Here is a 20,182-nt window from a genome sequence, read left to right as displayed (position 1 = left end):
CAAGTATAAAATTGGTTGCTGCTACACCTCAGTCTTGTTTTCTCATATGCCCCACGGAGCAACCCGAGAAGATGAAGCACACCGAGGCTTTTGGAGAGCGGAATCCTAAGGGAAGAAGCCGACTACAGGAGACTCCAGCAGTCGGCCAGCCCTGAATCCCTCCAGGCGCCACATGCCTAGGCCCACACTAGTCATCCAGCTTGCCATGGCATGCAACACTGGGCTACCTTGTGGAGTCCAAGGCTGTGATTTGCCTTTGGCAATGGGCAACGGAACACCACACTGGGTCACTTTTCACAACAAAGTGAAGCATGGCCAGCATGTCACATTCCAGGGCAGCATGGGCAACATGCAACACTGAGGTAAGTAGGGAAATTCCCTAGCCCACGCTTGGCCCTGGGGACCCTCTCCCTCTTCCTCTCCCCACTGCCAGAGCATGCAAGAAGAGGAGCACCACACTGGGGGAACTATTCCCATAAGAAGACACTGGGAAGAAGAAGCTGAGTTGATCGGTGCAGTACCTCAAACATCTCTGCTCAGTGCCCCCACTGATCCATCATCCCAGGACAGTGGACAGCAGACAGTGAAGGGGAGGACCAGCATCTTGCAACCAAGGGGAAAGGGGAACATGCAGTCACAAGGTAAGCAGGGAACAGGCTCCTGACCCCCCAGCCCATGTGGCCTCCCTTCTCCCCCACCCCAGCTTCCAGCAATCAGCAAGTGAGAAAAGAGAATAAGAAGTGCATGAGACATGCAGTGACTCCAGAAGCAAGAACTTTGCCAGATCCTCAGGATACAAAGCCTCCTTTCCCCTGCATACATAGCGACAGTATGGGGGACCCAGGAGGGAGCAGAACCCCATGGAGCAGCCAAAGAACATGAAGCGTGCACAGGAGCGAACTGGCCATTTCTTTTCCCTGAAACAGCCTCTCCCTCCTATGTTCTGCCCATCTCCACAATAGTCCTGGCACTCAGCTTCAGCGTTGTAGCCCAGTCCGATGGCAATATGGACAACTGGAGCCATGGGCCGTAGTTTTGCCTTGCAGAGAACAGCATGGGCATGGTGCAAAGGAACACCACAGTGGAGGAAAACGCAACTGTGAAGAGGAAACTTGCCTTCTGTCCTGCCTAAGACCTCTACACCCAGATCCCGCACAGCTCCATCTCTCCAGGATCATAGACAATGTAGAGAAGACCCAGCATCCCTCAATATGGGGGCCATGGACAAAGCTCACTATCAAGGTAAACAGGGAAAGGGTATCCTCTCCCCAGGCTCCCCTAATTAAGCCAGGCCCACAGGAACCTCTCCCTTTCCCCCCACAGGTGCTGGCATATGAGAACAGAAGATCGGTACTGGGAAGAAGCAGTTGAATTGGTTGCTGCAGTACCTCAAACATCTCTGCTCCAAGCCTCCACTGATTCATCATCCCAGGACAACGGACAGTGAAGGGGAGGACCAACATCTCCCAACCAAGGGGAATGGAGAACATGCAGCACCAAAGTAAGCAGCGAACGGGCACCTATCCCCCAGCCCGTAAGTGGCTTCCCCCCCCCCCCCGAACTTAATTCAGCAAGTGAGAAAAGGGAATAAGCAAGTGCATGAGACACGCAGTGACTCCAGAAGCAAGAACTCTGCCCATTCCTGAGGATGCAAAGCAGGAATACATGGGGGCAGTATGGGGGACCCAGGATTGTGCCTTGCGGGAGCAGAACCCCACAAGTGCAGTCAAAGAACATGAAGCATGCAAAGGAGCGAATTGGCCGTTTCCCAGGAACAGCCCGAGTTTCCCTCCTGCGTTCTGCCCTTCTCCACAGTGGGCCTGGCACTCTGTTTCACCCTTGTAGCCCAGTCTGATGGCAATAAGGACAACTGGAACCATGGGCCATAGTTTTGCCGTGCATGGGCATGGTGGAGGCTGGTTTTCCTCTTGTGCCCAATGTGGCTGCCAGGGGCTGAGCGGATCTAGGCTCTGCGAGTGAGGTCACCCATGGCAGCAAGGGCACGAGGCAGCTGGTGATGAGTAGCATGGGCACAGGGGACCCGCCTCATCCCACAAAGTGCAAGGCAAACCCAGCAGAACCTGGTTTCAGTCTGTGAAGGTAAGGAAGAAAGGCTGCATGGTGGCCATATTCATCCTGAATAGTGAAACAGGATTAGGCACCGTGGCATTCGGCTTTGACCTTCAAGGAGGAACCAAAGAATGATGGTGGAATCTGTATTTTCCCTGCCAGTTGGACGTTGTGTAGCCAGCCAGGAAAAGTGTGGTACCACCTCCTTTCTCTTCATATGGTGCTATATCAGTGTGGTAAAAGCCAGTTACCACCCTCCGATAGCTGCGGACAGTCCCATGACATCAACATGTTACACCACCACGAAGGCTATAATTCACTGAGAAGTATCCAATGAAGAGAACAAATTTCTCACCCCTGGCTCCCCAGAACACACCCACGGACCCAGCACTATCCCGAAGCCTGGTTTAGAATAAGAAGGTAAGTGAGGAGGCCAGCAACAGGACTGCCAGCCTACTCCAAGCCCCCCGTGCCGGGCAACACACCCCTAGAAACACACTTGCCAAGGAATATCACACGGAGCGACATTCTTGGCTCTCATGCTGTGGAGTTGTAGCATTTGGCAAGGTGGAGGTGAGATTCACATACAGTATGCAAAGGAGCACCGCAGTGGAGGAACAGGCTACTGGGAAGAAGAAACTTGACTGCTACACTGCCTAAAACCTCTACACACAGATTTCGTACAGGTCCATCTCTCCATGATCATGGACAAAGAAGAGAAGACCCAGTATCCCCCCAATTTGGAGGCCATGGACAAAGCCAGCCATTAATGTAAGTAGGGAAAGGGCATCCCCTCCCCAGGCTCCCCAAAATAAGCCAGGCCCACAGGAACCTCTCCCTTTCCCCCCACAGGTACCAAGGCATAGGAGAACAGGAGACAGAAGACTGGTACCAACCCCAGGAACAAGGCTCCAGCTGGACCCCCAAGATGAAGAGAACTCCTCAAGCAGTGTGAGAGACTAGCAGCTGGGGACCCAGGATGGTGCCTTGCTGGAAAAGAAACCCATGAAGCAGTCAGGAAAGATCAAATGCAAACACTGGATGTGACGGTGGTCTGGCCTTGGCATTTGTCACCCCATTGATCACCAGGATTGATCAATAGGCAGGTGTCCCCTTCCTCCGGCATTCCTCCAAAAGCTGCACATTTGGTGAAAGAGGACGACCATCCTGGGCAACATACCCCTAGGCCCACAGACACACACTTGTGAAGGAATATCACACGAAGCCACATTCTTGACCCTCATGCTGTAGAACTGTATCATTTTGCAAGGTGGAGGTGAGATTCACATACAGTGTGCAAAGGAGCACCGCAGTGGAGGAGAATGCAACTGGGAAGAAGAAATGACTGCTGCCCTGCCTAAAACCTCTACACTCAGATCCCGCACAGGTCCATCATTCCAGCATCATGGATAATCAAGAGAAGACTCAGCATCCCCCAATGTGGGGGCCATGGACAAAGCCCACCACCAAGGTAAGCAGGGAAAGGGCATCTCCCAGGCTCCCCAAAATAAGCCAGGCCCACGGGAACCTCTCTCTTTCCCCCCACAGGTGCCAAGGCACATGAGAACAGGAGACAGAAGACTGGCACCAACCTCAGGAACTCCTGAAAACTCAAGCAGTGTGAGAGGCTGGCAGCTGAGGGGAGATTCAGGATGGTGCCTTGCAGAAAAAGAAACCCACGGAGCAGTAAGGAAACATGAAACGCACACACTGGATGTGAGGGTGGCTGTGGCATTTGTTGCCCCATTGATTGCCAGAGTTGACTTGGTTGATCTGGCTGGCTAGGCGGGTGTCCCCTTCCTCCCTCTCACATCCCTCCTGAAGCTGCACCCTTGGAGGAAGGGGACGACCGTCCCAGATTGATGTGCACACAGGAACGGAGCTGCCATCTTCTTTCCCACAACAAATCTTTGTCTCCCCACTACGCTCTACCCGTCTCAATGGCGGGCCTAGTAAAGAAGGAAACAACAGCAGGTATCTTTACCCTGATGGTCTGAGCTGCTAGCAACACAGGCTGATGGAGCTGTTGTAGTGTAACTTCACTCTGCAATGGGAACAGTTGAGCCTGTGCCAGCCTGGAACCACCGAGGCTGGCAAGGAGGAACATGGAGCTAGGTTCAACCAATGAGAAACTCTCTGTGCCAGCCAGTGCCCTGTGTGGCTGGCAGGAAAGAGCACACAATCAGTACCACCCAACATGACCTTGGAAGGAGCAACATAGGCTTGGCCGTGCCCAGTTTGGAGAGGCAGGGCACTGCTCCAGGTTTCTCCTGTGCCAATCTGGCCCCTGTGGAGACAGGTAGGAAGAGCATGGGCACAGTGGTGTCCAGCTCAGCCCACGAAGAATAGCACCAGCACAGTAGCACATGATTTCACCCTGCAAAAAGAAGTTATGGCAGTGTGGAGCCCAGAATCACCCAGCGTTTAGCCAATCACAGGCAGCTTGCGACCTCTGAACCTCCGGGGCCTGCATAACCAGGCTGATAGACACATGCTTGCCAAGGCATACCACACTAGGCTATATCACTTAGCCCCATGCTATAGATTTGCCGTCATGCACAACAAGCAAAGGAGCACAACACGGGGAGCACTTAGTACCAAAAGACTCTTGGGAAGAATAAAATTGTTTGCTGCAGTCCTTCAGTCTTGTCTGCTCAGATTCCCCATAGATCCGTCATCCCAGAATAAAGGACAAAGGAAAGTCCAACTTTCCCAGAGGAGAGGGCACGGACTACACCCAATAACTAGGTAAGCAAGGGAAGGGCAGCCCCAGGCCATGCAAGGCCCAGGGGATCCTCTCTGTCCCCCCCCCCATCTGCCATCCACTGCAAGGAGAGGAAACAGATGGAAGAATGGTAGCAACCTCTAGAAGAAGCTCCCAGCTGGACACCTAGAAGGCCACACCTACCCACTGCTGTGGAGGCCATGGGCTCAGGATGGAACCTCGCAGGACCAGAATCCCACAGACCAGCCCAAGAAGATCCAGCAGAACGAGGATTGTAGAGAGCAGGATCCTAATTGAGGAAGCCAACTACAGGAAACCCCAGCAGTCAGCCATCCCCAAGTTCTTCCGGGCACTATGTTCCTAGGCCCACACAAGTCACCTAGCCTGCTAAGGCATTCAACACTGGGCTTTTCACAACAAAGGGTAGCATGGCCAGCATGTCACATTCCAGGACAGCATGGACAACATGCAACACCAAGGTAAGTAGGGAAAGAGCAGTCCCCTAGCTCACGCGTGTCCCTGGAGACCCTCTTCCTTTCCCCCTCCCCAGCTGCCAGAGCATGTAAGAAGAAAAGCACCAGGAGCAGTGGGGAAACTATTCCCATAAGGGGCCACTGAGAAGAAGCAGTTGAGTTGGTTGCTGCAGTACCTCAAACATCTCTGCTCCAACCCCCACTGATCCATCATTCCAGGACAGCGGACAGCGAAGAGGAGGACAAGCATCTCCCAACCAAGGGGAATGGAGGACATGCAGCACCAAGGTAAGCAGGGAACAGGCACCTGCCCCCCAGTGGCCTTCCCCCCCACACCTTCCATCAGCAAGTGAGAAAAGGAAATAAGCAAGTGCATGAGACATGCAGTGACTCCAGAAGCAAGAACCCTGCCCAATCCTGAGGATGCAAAGCAGGAATACATGGGGGACCCAGTATGGGGGACCGAGGATTGTGCCTTGTGGGAGCAGAACCCCACAGAGCAGCCAAATAAGAAGAAGAAGAGTTGGTTTCTTATATGCCACTTTTCTCTACCTGAAAGAGGCTCAAAGTGGCTTACAGTCGCCTTCCCTTTCCTCTCCCCACAACAGACACACTGTGAGGTGGGTGAGGCTGAGAGAGCCCTGATATCACTGCTTGATCAGAACAGTTTTATCAGTGCCGTGGCGAGCCCAAGGTCACCCAGCTGGTTGCATGTGGAGGAGTGCAGAATCAAACCCGGCATGCCAGATTAGAAGTCCGTACTCCTAACCACTACACTAAGCATGCACAGGAGTGAATCATCCATATCCCAGGAACAGCCCAAGTTTCCCTCCTAAGTTTTGCCATCTCCACAGTGGGCCTGGTTCACTCTTGTAGCCCAATCTGATGGCAATAGGGACAACTGGAGCCAGGGACCATAGTTTTCCCTTGCAGAGAACAGCATGGGCATGGTGGACCCTGGTTTTCCTCTGGCAGCCAGGGAGGAGTACGGACCTATTGGATCCAGGACCCAAGCCAGCTGGTGAGAAGTAGCATGGGCACCCACCTCATCCAACAAAGCACTGGCAAGCCCAGCAGAACATGGCTCCAGTCTGTGAAGGTAAGGAGGAAAGGCTCCATGGTGCCCATTTTCACCCTGCATGGTGAAACAGAGTTAGGCACCATGGGATTTGGCTTTGACCTTCAAGGAGGAACCAGAGAATGATGGTGGAATCTGTGTTTTCCCTGCAAGTTGGACATTTTGTGGCCAGCCAGGGAAAGTGTGGTACCACCTCCTTTCTCTTCATATGGCGCTGTCAGTGTAGCAAAATCCAGGGCCATTCCGCATGACTTAAATGTAGCAGAAGTCTTACCTTTGGTAAACACTATTAATTCAACGTTCTGCATGATGTCGTACACAATCTGCAACACTCCTGCAACACTTCCACAAAAATCGCTTTGTTATAGAGCTTTTCGGGAAATCCAGAAAAGTGGATTCCCCCTTAAAAAAACTGCTAGACTCTTGAGAACAAGCTGCAACATATCCAAAAAAGACATGTGCGTTCTCAATGTAGCGGTAGAAAGAAAGTCTCTCCCTCGCTCTTGCCCCCGAGCTTCCGGAGACGCGATCACCATTTTTTTTCCTTAGACCGGTGAAAGCAACGAATGAGCGAGGCTTCTCCAGCTAAAGTCCCTCCACATAAGTGATTAACAGTAAAACAAAGCTCCCTACTAGTGTCTTTAAAGTTCCCAAGCACAGTACAACCCCCGATCTACACTGTCCGTAATTTCAGACACAAATCGCGCCCATGGGGGGGGGGGATTTTTTTTTTACGTGAAGAGCATGTAAACGATTAAGCGCCAGCTCCTACACCAGCAAAAAAGGTCTTTCTGAGACAATGAATGAACACATATTTGTTGCTACGAATGAACACATATTCGTTACTACTGGTGTTTTCAGCTTTTTAAAAACCAGTTTTTAAAGGAAAAGGGGCTTTTCGGGAGCACAAACACAACAGTTCATTGGCTGTTCTGTTGGATTGACCGCCAGGGGCAGGAAGAAGCGTGGAAAAATATCGCTTCCTTTGTGGCGATTTCAGCGAGACCGGAAACCTGTGGAAAATGAATGCAAGGCTGCTGGTACTTCAATATTCCACTAAAATTAAAGGTATGCGGAATGACGAAATTCCACTATTTAATACAGCATTTCTGCATACTGAAAATATTCAGCAAAATTGGTCCTTGTGCGGAAAGCCCCCCAGTTACAGCCCTCTAATAACTGCAGATTGTCTGATGACATCAACATGTTAACCAGTACAAATGCTATAATTTACTGAGGAGTACGCAATGAAGAAAACAAATGTCTTGCCTCTGGCCCCCCAGAACACACCCACAGACCCAGCCCTGTCCCCAAGCCTGGTTTAGAATAAGAAGGTAAGTGAAGAGGCCAGCAACAGGACTGCCAGCCTACTCCAAGCCCCCCGTGCTGGGCAACACACCCCTAGAAACACACTTGCCAAGGAATATCACACGGAGCGACATTCTTGGCTCTCATGCTGTGGAGTTGTAGCATTTGGCAAGGTGGAGGTGAGATTCACATACAGTGTGCAAAGGAGCACCACAGTGGAGGAAAAGGCCACTGGGAAGAAGAAACTTGACTGCTGCCCTGCCTAAAGCCTCTACACTCAGATCCCCCACAGATCCAGCATTCCAGGATCACGGATAATCAAGAGAAGACTCAGCATCCCCCAATGTGGGGGCCATGGACAAAGCCCACCACCAAGGTAAGCAGGGAAAGGGCATCTCCCAGGCTCCCCAAAATAAGCCAGCCCCACGGGAACCTATCCCTTTCCCCCCACAGGTGCCAAGGCATAGGAGAACAGGAGACAGAATACTGGCACCAACCCCAGGAACTCCTGAAAACTCAAGCAATGTGAGAGGCTGGCAGCTGAGGGGAGATCCAGGATGGTGCCTTGCAGGAAAAGAAACCCATGGAGCAGTCAGGAAACATGAAATGCACACACTGGATGTGAGGGTGGTCTGGCTGCAGCACGTCACCCCATTAATCACCAGGGTTGATTTGGTTGATCACAGGCAGTTTGTGACCTCTGAACCTCCTGGGCCCTGCATACCCAGGCTGATAGACACAGGCTTGCCAAGCCATACCACAGTATGCCATGTTGTTTATCCCCATGCTATAGAGATTTGCTGTCATGCACAACGGGCAAAGGAGCACCACACCGGGGGTTCCTAGTACTAAAAGACTCTTGGAAAGAATAAGATTGGTTGCTGCAGCACTTCAGTCTTTTCTGCTCAGATTCCCCACAGGTCCATCATTCCAGAATAAAGGATAAATGAAAGTCCAACATTTCCCCAGAGGAAAGGGTATGGACTACGCCCAACAAGGTAAGCAGGGAAAGGGCAGCCCCAGGCCAATGAAGGCCCAGGTGAGACTCTCCGTTCCCCCTCCCCACCTGCCATCCACTGCAAAGAGAGGAAACAGATGGAAGAATGGCAGCAACCTCTGGAAGAAGCTCTTAGCTGGACCACTAAAAGTGGAGGCCATGGGCCCTGCAGTGGAGGCCATGGGCCCAGAATTGAACCTTGCAGGACCAGAACCCCTCAGAGCAGCCCAAGAAGATCAAGCAGCTCAAGACAAAGCACACCAAGGCTTGTGGAGAGCAGAATCTTAAGGGAGGAAGCAGACTACAGGAGACCCTGGCAGTTGGCCAGCCCCGAGTCCCTCTGGACACCACATATCTAGGCCCACACTAATCCCATTGTGGAGTCCCATGCTGTGAAGATTAGCCTCTGGGAATGGGCAAGTTAGCACCACATGGGTCACTTTGCACAACAAAGTGAAGTGTGGCCAGCATGTCACATTCCAGGACATAATGGACAACATGCAACACTGAGATAACTAGGGAAGGGCAGTCCCCTCTCTGTTTCCCCCTCCCCAGCTGCCAGGGGATGTGAGGAGCACCACAGTGAGGGAACTATTCCCATAAGGGGCCTCTGGGAAGAAGCTGAGTTGGTTGCTGCAGTACCTCAAATATGGCTTCAGTCTCTGATGGTAAGGAGGAAAGGCTGCATGTTGAAACAGGATTAGGCACCTTGGCACTTGGCTTTGATTTTCAGGGAGGAACCAAAGAATGATGGTGGAATCTGTGTTTTCCCTGCCAGTTGGGCGTTGTGCAGCCAGCCAGGAAGAGTGTGGTACCACCTTTCTCTTCATATGGGACTGTCTGTATGGCAAAAGCTAGTTACCGCCCTCTAATAGTTGCAGACTGTCCCATGACATCAACATGTTACACCATCATGGATTATATACTTCACTGAGTATGCAATGAAGAAAACAAATTTCTTGCCCCTGCCCTCCCAGAACACACCCACAGACCCAGCCCAGTCCCCAAGCCTGGTTTAAAATTAAAAGGTAAGTGAGGAGGCCAGCAAGAAGACTCCCTACTGCCAGCCTACTCCGAGCCCCCACCCCAACACACCCGGGCACCACAAACCTAGGCCCACAGATACACAATTGCTAAGGAATATCACATGGGGCCACATTCCTGACTCTTGTGCTGTGGCGTCGTAGCATTTTGCAAGGTGGAGGTGATTCACATATAAAGGGCAAAGGAGCACTGCAGTGGAGGAAAAGGCAACTGGGAAGAAGAAACATGACTGCTGCCCTGCCTAAAACCTCGATACTCAGATCCTGCACAGGTCCATCACTCCAGGATCATGAACCATGAAGAGAAGACCCAGCATCCCCCAAGGTGGGGCCCATGGATAAAGCCAAGGTAAGCAGGGAAAGGGCATCCCCTCCCCACGCTCCCCAAAATAAGCCAGGCCCATGGGAAAATCTCCCTTTCCCCCCACAGGTGCCAAGGCATATGAGAACAGGAGATAGAAGACTGGCATCAACCTGAAGAACAAGGCTCCAGCTGGACCCCCAAGATGCAGAGAAATCAAGCAGCTGGGGGAAGACCTAGGATGGTGCCTTGCAGGAAAAGAAACCCATGGAGCAGTCAGGAAACATGAAACACACACACTGGATGTGAAGGTGGTCTGTCTGCAGCATTTGCGACCCCATTGATCACCGGGGTTGATTTGGTTGATTTGGCGGGCTAGGCATGTGTCCCCTTCATCCCTCCCGCATCCCTCCCGAAAGTGCATCCCTCCTGAAGCTTCACGTGGAAGAGGATGACCATCTCAAATACATGTGCACTCAGGAATGGAGCAGCTTTTTTCTTTCTCACAAGAAGTTGTCTCCCCACTACACTCTACCCATCTCCATGGTGGGCCTGACAAAGAAAGAAACAATGGCAGGTGGCTTTGTGGAGACAGGTAGGAAGAGTATGGGCACAGTGGTGTCCAGCTCAACCCACAAAGAAGAGTTCCAGCACCCTGCAAAGAGAAATAATAGCTGTATGGAGCCCAGAATCACACTGGGCTGTGTTGTTTAGCCCCATGCTATAGAGATTTGCTGTCATGCACAATAGGGAAAGGAGCACCACACTGGGGGTACCTTGTAACAAAAGACCCTTGGGAATAATAATATTGGTTGCTGCAGTCCCTCAGTGTTGTCTGCTTAGATTCCCCACAGGTCCGTCATCCCAGAATAAAGAACAAAGGAAAGTCCAACATTTCCCCACAGGAAGAAGCAACAAGAAGGTAAGCAGGGAAAGGGCCCAGGGGACCCTCTCCCTTTCCCCCCTCCCCACCTGCCAGACCCTGCTGTCTTGGCCAGTATTGCAGGTACTCTGGACACCCTACAGACTGTGGAGCTACACAAATGATTCTGTCACACTGCTCCAGGAAAGCTTCCCAAGGCCCAGAGTACCAGAAAGCAACAGGTAGGAAGAACGTTGCTTTGCTCTGATGTGTGGAAGGGCACCGAGCAAGTTAAAGAGAGTTTTGTCAGGCAACAAACTCTGAGATGTTTTCCCCTGGGCAGAGGACACCTTGGCGGGTTATTTCCCACTCGTCGCCAGGAAGGCAGGAATAACTTCTGCTTCCTGTCTTGTGATGTGTCGTTCGCCCAGAGACCACTCTCCTTCCTGCCTTTGAAGGGAGAGCAGCTGGATAGGGTCTATCTACCTAGTCTACATTATCTGTCTACTTACCTTTTTCTTCCTTGAATTATCCATTCTTCTCTCCCATTCTTTATTCTTTAGTTTTTGGATTTCTCTCTTTCCTTCTAATTGTGTGAGAGACAAGCCCGTATACAGCCACAGAATGGCAGATGGGGCTTTTGACGACAAATTTTTGGCAGAGCCTCTGTACAGGCATATGCCTCTTCTATGGTGCCTCAGGATAAGGCACAGTCAAAAATCACAAAAAAAGAAAGAAAACAAAACAAAACAAAATCCTCACCTGGTCAGAAGTACACCTACAGTTGTTACAGGCAGAGCACATCCAAGGAATGAACAGTGTGCACACAGATTGGCTAAGCCTCCAGATGATGCAGGAAGGGCAAGCTGAATATAAAAGCCTTCAATCTGATCCAAAGTCAGTTTGGATATCCGATAATGGACTTATTTGCAATTCACCTCAATTGCAAGACCAAGAGGTTTTGCTCACTCTACCACCACCAGTAAGCAGAGATGACAGCTGCACTATCTTCAACATGGCCCCAGAGTCTCCTATATGTGTTTCCTCCATTGCTGATCATTCTCAAGTTTCTATGCAGAGTAATACAGCAGAAAGCCAAGGTAATACTGGTGGCCGTATTTTGGCCCAGGACGCCATGGTTCTCAACAATTGTGAAACAGTCAACGCAAGACCCCATGGAACTCCCATTTCTTCCAGACCATATGGCGCCCACACCCAGAGTGGTTCAAGCTGACCGCGTGGATGCTGAGAGGATGAAACTCAGAAGGGTTATAGACCTCAGGTCGTTAATATCATTCTCGCATCCAGAAAACCTTCAGCCACCAAGATATATAATTTCTCATGGAAAGCCTTCACAAGATGGTGCCAAAGAAAAAAGGGCAAACAAAAAGGAGTACCCGTCTCTAGATTTCCTCATGTACTTAGGTTTCTGAAAGGGGTAGCTGCAAGCCAGCCTCCACAAAGTCACCGTTTTCCAACATGGCGGTTAAACATAGTCCTCAGAACTTTCACCAGGGAACCTTTTGAGCTGATCAGCAAGATTTCTCTAACTTTAAAAACAGTCTTTTTGGTGGTAATTATATCAGCCTGTAGAATTTTTGAATTGGGAGCTCCATCAGTTAAACCAGGTCTTTATGTCCTCCACAAAGAGAAAGTGGGCTTTTGGACCGATTCCTCATTCAGGCCCAAATGTTTCCTCAACCTTTCACACTTTTCAAGAAATTACTCAATTTTTCTCCACAACCATCGCATCTGATGGAGAGGCTTTAGCATAGCTTGGATGTGAGGAGAGTCCTTAAGGCTTATCTTATTAGAACTCAGCCCGTTAGGAAAACAGAATCTTTATTTCCTTCTCTCCTCCAAACAAGGGCAAGCCTTTATCGGCTACAGCCATCGGTAAGTACCTTAGCTCATGTATAGCAGAAGCCTATAAATCAGAACAAATAGGTCCCAATTGGAATCACTGCCCGTTCAGTGTGCAGCGCTGCTGCTAATGCGGCCTTCCATAACAGGGCATCAGCCAAGCAGGTGTGCAAGGTCACTACCTGGTCTAATATTACCACCTTCATAGAGCATTACAGGATTAATGCTTATAGTTCTTCTGATGCCAACTTCGGCAAACTAGTTGTACAACATGAGGACGTCACCTTCCCACCCACTCATTAAGGGACTGCTCTTGTAGGTCCCACTGCTTGGGGAGAATGACTGTTGGGTACTTACCATGAAGGGTCCTTCTTCCCTGAGCTACGGAGGACACCTTATCCCTTCTGGGCATGTCTTCATCAAACTACATGTTCCTTATTAATTCTGCAGATTGGGGGATATTTATATAGATTAATGAGTTTATTGACAATTATGATAGACTTATATTTTGAATCACATCTGTATTTTCATTTTTTTTAAATAGAGTTTTTTATTCTCTCCAGTGTTGATTTGTTAGCAGTTTCTTAAAGCTATAGGTAGTTTACAACTGGTCTCTGAGCAAATGACACATCACGACACAGGGAGAAAAGTTGTTCCTGCCTCCCTGGTAATGAGTGGGAAATGACCCACTAAGGTGCCCTCCATATCACAGAGAAGAAGGACCCTTCATGGTACGTGCTCAATGGTTGTTTGGCTGATGTTAGATCTCGATCACCCAGTATTTCTGCCAAGTTCTCCAAGACTTAACCTCAGAAAAAGATTTGCTGTGTCCTCCCTTCTTATGCCAATCAGTTGTTGCACAAAAGGAAACCACATGACATGACTATTTCCCAGGGGATGCCCCTCTGAGAGAGGCTTTGCGCAGCCCCAGATTCTCTTTCATGTCCAAAGTTCACACTCACATTGTATGAACTTAAAAGAGACTTGTCTTTGGGCATATGCAAAGTATTCTTCCCTTTCATTGAGTAGCCATGACAACAAGTCCTTACCCTTATAAGCTCCCCCCCTTACATGCACGCACATTCCATGCAGGTATTAACAGGATTCTGACTCAGACCGTACTGCTTGCATTAATGACAAACCATATATGGCTTTCAAAGTGGCTGCTCCAAGGACTAAAATAATGTGGCTTGGATCTACTCAAGATTTTCGCTGACAGAAGAAATTCTTCTTCTCTTCCTGGTCCATTTCAAACTATAACCCTCCCCCCCCCCCAAAAAAAATGCTGGTTCTGGGGAAAAAACAGGATTCCAAGTGGAGATGGGCAAAAATGGTCTCTCCGTTCACCTGTGGCAATTCTCTGCAGTTTTACAAGACCACCTAAAGGACCAGTTCTCAACCTTACCAGTGCCACGACCCCAACTTTGGCAGCGGTGGCATGTGCATGCAGACAAGTGGTGCGCATGTGCGTATAGGTGCAGAACAATCGAGGTGGCATGGAGCAGCCAGTGCCATGGCTCTGCCGCCTCCGTTGCCTCTGCCCACCACTGCTTGCCACCACCGCAGCAGCCAGCAACCTGGCGACCCCAGGGAAGAGGCCAAGCGACCCCTATTGGGGTCATGACTCCAACGTTGAGAACCACTGACCTAAAGCGTTGTAGATTTGTTGGGTTCCTTGAAACCTATTTGGGGTGCTTTAATAACACAGTTTACGTCCCATTATCCCACTGATAATATCATGTTCTACATCATGTTTTATTAAGGTGCATGGATCATCACATGGATTTTGTTCCTTAATGTGACATTAAGGTTGCTTTATTTTATGTTAACATTAATTTCATGCCATTTTAGGGCCATTTCCTGCCCCTGTAGCTTGGCTCAGATCTTCAGGAACACAAATTCAATTACCCTTCACCCTCCCAACAGTGTACAAGGGCAGCATCAACCTTTTACAAGTGAGTAGATGTTTTTGCTTGGCCAATTCAAGAGGGCATTCTCTGCAGTAGGGAATCCAGTGGTGCCAGGATATGATTAGAAGGCAACCTTGAGGGATCCTGTGTCATCTATTTGTATTGCCTGTCAATATTACCATTAGCACTGGCCGGATGGTCCAATATATGAACAGAGGTTTTATTAGTATATATGTGTGTGTGTTTTAGATGTGACGTTGTACATCGTCTCTTTTTTGTGAACCACCGTGTGCCAGCTTACTGGAAGCAGTGGTATACAAGTCCAATTAATAAGTAAATAAAATAAATAATAAAGCTAAATAGGTCTTGGGGGCTGGGCACTATCTGAAGAGGAGGGGACCCCCTTCCGGAGAACCCCACCTCTCCTTCAATGTGCACAGCCTTGAGTTCTATGAATGAAGATAGGCAGAATCTAAACAGAAAACTGTTTTTAAAGGATGCTGAAAGAAAGCTGCTGGGGGTTAAAACACTCCCCTGAATTTTGTCCCGAATGCAGCCAAGCAAAAGCCCCAAGCCAAAGACGGCCTGGCCTGCCGCTTGCCAGGGAGAAAGGCTGCTCCAAACATTAACAGCAGTGATCAATTCCAGAAGCCCGGCCCCAAGGTTAATGCTGAATGGGAAATAGTTACTTTCCCAGTGAAGCTGCCTGCGACTTCATTTATCCCGGCATAACAGTGTATGATTTCTTGTTAAATGACAGTTGGCAAAACTAGCTTCTCTCCCCCACCCCTTTTTTTAATTAAAGAGAAAAGAGTCCAAAGTTTAGACAAAAAGTGTTTAATTTGCTCACTGTGAAATTGAGGCGTCTTCCTTGAATAATAAAGAGATGGCGGAGACGCAGCAGACTCGCAGTGTCACGCCGGCAGCCAAGATTCAGTAATTGGGGCCATTATTTCTAATCACCCGTCTTGTTTTCAAATGAGAAGAGGGAAGCTGGGTGTTGAACAAAAGATGGGCCTTTTCAAAGCCATGGTAGGTTTGTTGTGGCCGCTCCGTTTGTCACGCCAACTTCACACGAGAAGCGTTTTTTTTTTAAACCCAGCAGATGAAAACATGGCGTACGAGCCAAGGGGTTGAAATGAAAGCAGGCCAGATACCAATTAGGAAACAAGGCACCATTTATTTAAATAATTAGGATGGCTAACCATTAGGGAAGATGGCCGAGATGAGTCAGTGATGAATCTCTGCTGCTTACCCTCCTGGGATCAAGGATTCAAGCCACATACTTGATGTAATTCTCCAATGTTGTCATGAGGCAGGTGCGGAACGTCATAATACTCCAGCCCAAGCTAGTTTTAGGTCTGGAGCACACCTAGGCTAGTCTGAGGTTTTAAGAAATATCCTTCTAGAAACAGAACTGGAGGGTGGAAGGCTTTTTTTTGTTTTTAGCAAGAGAAAGGGTTTTTTTGTGTGCAGTTTATTTATTCCCTTCAAGTTGCACAGGAGGTCAGGAATCAGGATTGGATAGGGACTGAGTTTTTGTTTTTGGACAAAATGTATTGGATGGAAACAAAGCAGTGATGATCCAGTATTCAAGAAAAGGCAGAGAGTACAATAAAAAAAAGTTAATTCTCTCCATCCACCTGTCATTCAAACATCACATTTCATATAACAGAGAAATGAAGTTTTCCTGTTGGGAAGAAGATGTAAATGCATCATGGTACAGGAGGAAGGGCGGCACGATATAGCTCTAACTGGACAGATCCTAGAAGGTAACCAGCACCCAAACTTGGATGGGATACCACCAATGAAGGCTCTGCAGAGGAAGGAAAGGCCAAAGCTCTTGCTGGGGTCGTCATAAGTCGGTTGGGACTTGATGGCTCTTACATACATAGACCCCCCCTCCCTCCCTGAAAAAAAAAACCCCACTCTGCTTGAGGCTGATTTGGATGCTGCTTTTTAAATTCAACAAGATCCCTGCAGTTTTATCTGGGGGAGATGATATGCTTAAGGCACATTTCTTAAAAACACTTCAAAACCGTACCCCACTGTTAGCGACAACAATTTAAAATTCTCAGGATCCCTGCTGTTGCTAAAGGGAAATGCTGAAGACCTACACCTTTAAAAAATGCAAGTTAATTGCATTTCAGAACTTTCCCCCAAAAACTCTTATTACTCAAGGCTCTCCAGTTTCTACCGGTATTAATGACCGAGGGAGTGATTTATCAGGCCGTTTTCCCGCACGGAGTCCCAATGAAGCTGGGAGCACCTACCCCAAAGACTAACATCTTTGCCAAGCCTAATATATTGTAAAGTCCAGGGCCTCTTTTATCTGTTTGGAGTTCATAATTCATCTTTTTGCAAAAACAATAATCCCTTGCTAAGAGACACGAGAGGCATGAAAATACATTAGATCTGGCGGAAGCCCAAATTCCGTTTTGAAAATGTGCTTTGTTGAACACAGACTGACAATATCTTTAGAATACAGGACGTACACAAACACTCACACTTGTTTTCTTTTTAAAATGCCATCATGAGAAGATAAACCCACTGGACGAGGGGGGGAGGGAGAGACAAAATATTAACAGCAATGAAAAAAAAAAACTTAATTCCCAACCAGTCCTGAGGACCAGACCTTGGATATTCCCAGTGGAGTCCTTTGCGGAAAAAACCCTGTCCGAGTGGCTCTTCAGCCTAAAGGCCCCTTCATGTTTTTGGGTTGATACATCGGCTGCTCCAGAGGCATCATGCCAAAGCAATCTGAAGGGTTGCAGTGACCAGCTTTCCCGGGAGGCCCTGACATTCCTGGAGGCCCTGGGATGCCTGGAATACCCTGTTGGCCCATCGGCCCTGGAAGACCAACCTTGCCATATCCTGGAGGCCCCTGCATGCCTGGGAAGAGAGAATAAGAAGAGGGGGTACATTTTATACAATCCATCAGGTCCCATGCGTACTGTTTTCACTTCTAAAAGGCAGGCAATTCCAGGGAATGTTCCCTAGCAGGAAGGAAAAGGCGTGGGAGACTGAAAACATTTTGTAGCAGCTGTTTATTTCAAAATATGCAACCTGGACATTGTAGGCATCACTTCCCTCTACTTTTTTACCCCTGAGAAACCCCTGAAACATTCTTCAGGCCTCAAGAAACCCTAAAATGTAAAAATACATGTTCCATATATTATTTATATGTTTGATGTAAACCGCCCTGAGCCTCCGGGGAGGGCGGTATAGAAGTCAAATAAATAAATAAATAAATAAATAAATGTGGTGCAATCGTGCAGAATATGGTTGGGAAGCATAATTGTGTACCCACTCGGGGCACCTCCCCTTCCCTCCCCCCTCCAGGCCCATTATTAGCCATTTTGGGAGGGAGGGTTGGTCAACATGACCATATATCATCATATCACCCAGTAAATGTTTAACAAACTTTAAAAATAGAAAAGAAAACTAATAAACTCTCACCAATTCAGGAAACCCTTCCAGGGCTGTCAAATCCCATGGTTTTATGAAACTTTGGTTGAGAAAGACTGCCCTTACCTGGTGGTGGAAAGTCCTGTTGAGTCATGGCTGATTTCAGGTGACTCCACAGGGCTTGCAGATCAAGAGACCAACAGGAGGTTGGCCATTGCCTTCCTTGTGGGCAGCAACTCTGGACTGCTTTGGTGGTCTCCTGTCCAAGTACTAACCAGGGCCAACCTTTCTTAGCTTCCAAGTTCTGGCAAGACCGGACTAGCCTGGGCCACCTGGCCAGGCTCCCCTCCTGCACACCTGCAAGCCTTTTCTCCATTCTCCTTCACTAATTTCATTCTCTTCAGCCAACAGGAAAATGCAACCCGCCACTCTTTTTCTTAGCTGCAGGCCAACCTGCAGACCATTTCATGTGCAAATGCACACAGTGATACGATTTGCTTTCCTGCCTCCGGAAACATGAACTTGCCTCCAGTGTTCATCAACAAAGCATCTTTCCCTCCACCATTAAACGAAACCAGCATGTGGAGAAAAGGGCAGGGTCACAGAACACTGCGTTTTGCCCTCTTGTTTGCACTGACAGTTCCCAAACCAGAAAGCACCCTCATAAGCTGCTTAACCCATGCGGGGTGGGGGGGCTTGCAGTCACAAACACGGTTTCCAACAGGAGTTCAGAGGCAATGCCAGCATCCTTTGATGAGTCAGCGCTCTCTTCATCATATGCATGAAGTGGTCATCCGTTAGGCAGGTAGAAAGTGTGCGAATCAGTGCCTAATGGAAGTCCTGCAGCTGATAAAGTGCACACTGGCTCATTAAAGCTCGAGCCGGATTGAATTTTCCTAGTTTTGAAGGCATCCTTGGACTGCCATTTGATGTTTGCTGCAGCAGACTAACACAGTCACTCCTCTGGCAGTATGAGCACGGACTGGGATCTCTACAGCCCGATAAAGTACAAGTGAAAAGGGCCAGAACCCAAATGCCTTTACAATGGCTGGGAATAGAAACACGGTGGATTGAAATTGGACAAAGATCATAAGGGCGGAAATTTTGCTTAAATATGTGGCCAAAGGAACCAATGATGCGGATCTTCTGCAAATCACAAATCTCTCTCTGTGTCCTTCAAAGATGAGCTAACTCTGTCCCCCAAACCATGAAATACTCAAACCACGAATAAGTTGATTTAAAAAGGACTGTTTGCACAGAGCGTGGGGGGGGGGTCTTTACCTGGAGGGCCGGGAGCCCCAGTCTCTCCCATAATTCCAGTCCCTTTGTCTCCTTTCTCTCCTTTGGTGCCTGGCTCGCCTGCAATGAGAGAAAGAGAATTGAGCAGAGAAGCCACAGTGGGGGAAATCCATCTTCTGCACTTACACTGCGGTCTTTCTTGACACAGATGTCGAGGGTTTGTGCTGAAGACAAGGACTACATCACTCAGGTGCAGAATCCTGTGCCTGAGTTGGGCACTTGGGGTGATGGAGCAAGGAGACAGAAGAGTTTAGCAAGGAAAACCCTCATGGGAATATCTAGAGCCAGGAGCAGAGGAGGCACTCCACAATTCTGATCCTGAGGCTACCACTGACACAGTCCAGCCTGGGCTGCTTTGGCACCCACTTGCATAAGAGGTATAAACAGAATGGCTTACCTCTCATTCCTGGCAGTCCTTGCCGCCCCTCTCTCCCAATCTGCCCAGGCATTCCTGGGGCACCAGGAGGTCCAGGCCGCCCGGTGGCTCCATCCTTTCCAGGGGCTCCTGGTCTTCCTGGCTGGGCAGCCAGTTCAACTGGGAACTGTAACCGGGAGGTGTAATACGCCATCCGTTCTGTCAGGGGAGACCAAAGGGAGATGTGGTTGTGGCCGGGTGGCTGGCGGTGGGGAAAACTATCCAACCAGGTTAAAGGGGCAGATGGAGACTGGGGGCTCAGACTGCTTCCATATGGCAAGGACCTTGCACTGTCCTTTTGCGGTCACTGTGAACGCAGGTAGAATGTCCACATGGGAACTCACTTGCTTGTTATCGGCGTGCTAATTCAGCAGTGCCCTTCAACTGTTCAGCCAAGTTTCAGACGTGCTACCCAACCTCTCCTGGGGGG

At 49.2% G+C, this 20,182-nt stretch overlaps 1 protein-coding gene and 1 long non-coding RNA gene across 8 annotated transcripts in view; one reads left to right on the top strand and one right to left on the bottom strand.

Annotated features, from left to right (window-relative positions):
- Nucleotides 1-10,413: 10,413 nt before the first annotated feature.
- Nucleotides 10,414-19,740, top strand: LOC143837524 (uncharacterized). Of its 2 annotated transcripts, none has more exons than XR_013231001.1 (3): nt 10,414-11,099; nt 14,572-14,675; nt 19,486-19,740. It is a non-coding gene; the product is annotated as an uncharacterized LOC143837524 (long non-coding RNA). The 2 variants fall into 2 exon arrangements; XR_013231002.1 differs by having other exon boundaries at nt 10,414-13,451.
- The window catches only part of COL16A1 (collagen type XVI alpha 1 chain), a 168,348-nt gene continuing 163,956 nt past the window's right edge, over nt 15,791-20,182 (bottom strand). For all 6 annotated transcript variants that reach the window (XM_077337466.1, XM_077337465.1, XM_077337467.1 and 3 more), the window contains 3 exons: nt 19,735-19,911; nt 19,320-19,397; nt 15,791-17,522 (listed from right to left, as the gene is read on the bottom strand). In XM_077337466.1, the coding sequence (XP_077193581.1) occupies nt 17,320-17,522; nt 19,320-19,397; nt 19,735-19,911 (458 nt within the window). In that variant the 3' untranslated portion in view covers nt 15,791-17,319. The remainder of the gene's footprint in view (nt 17,523-19,319; nt 19,398-19,734; nt 19,912-20,182) is intronic.

Source organism: Paroedura picta, chromosome 5, assembly GCF_049243985.1.
Source record: "Paroedura picta isolate Pp20150507F chromosome 5, Ppicta_v3.0, whole genome shotgun sequence".
NCBI lineage: Eukaryota > Metazoa > Chordata > Lepidosauria > Squamata > Gekkonidae > Paroedura > Paroedura picta.
Note: the sequence above shows the minus strand (reverse complement) of the source record. Positions and strands in the feature narration are given on the sequence as shown.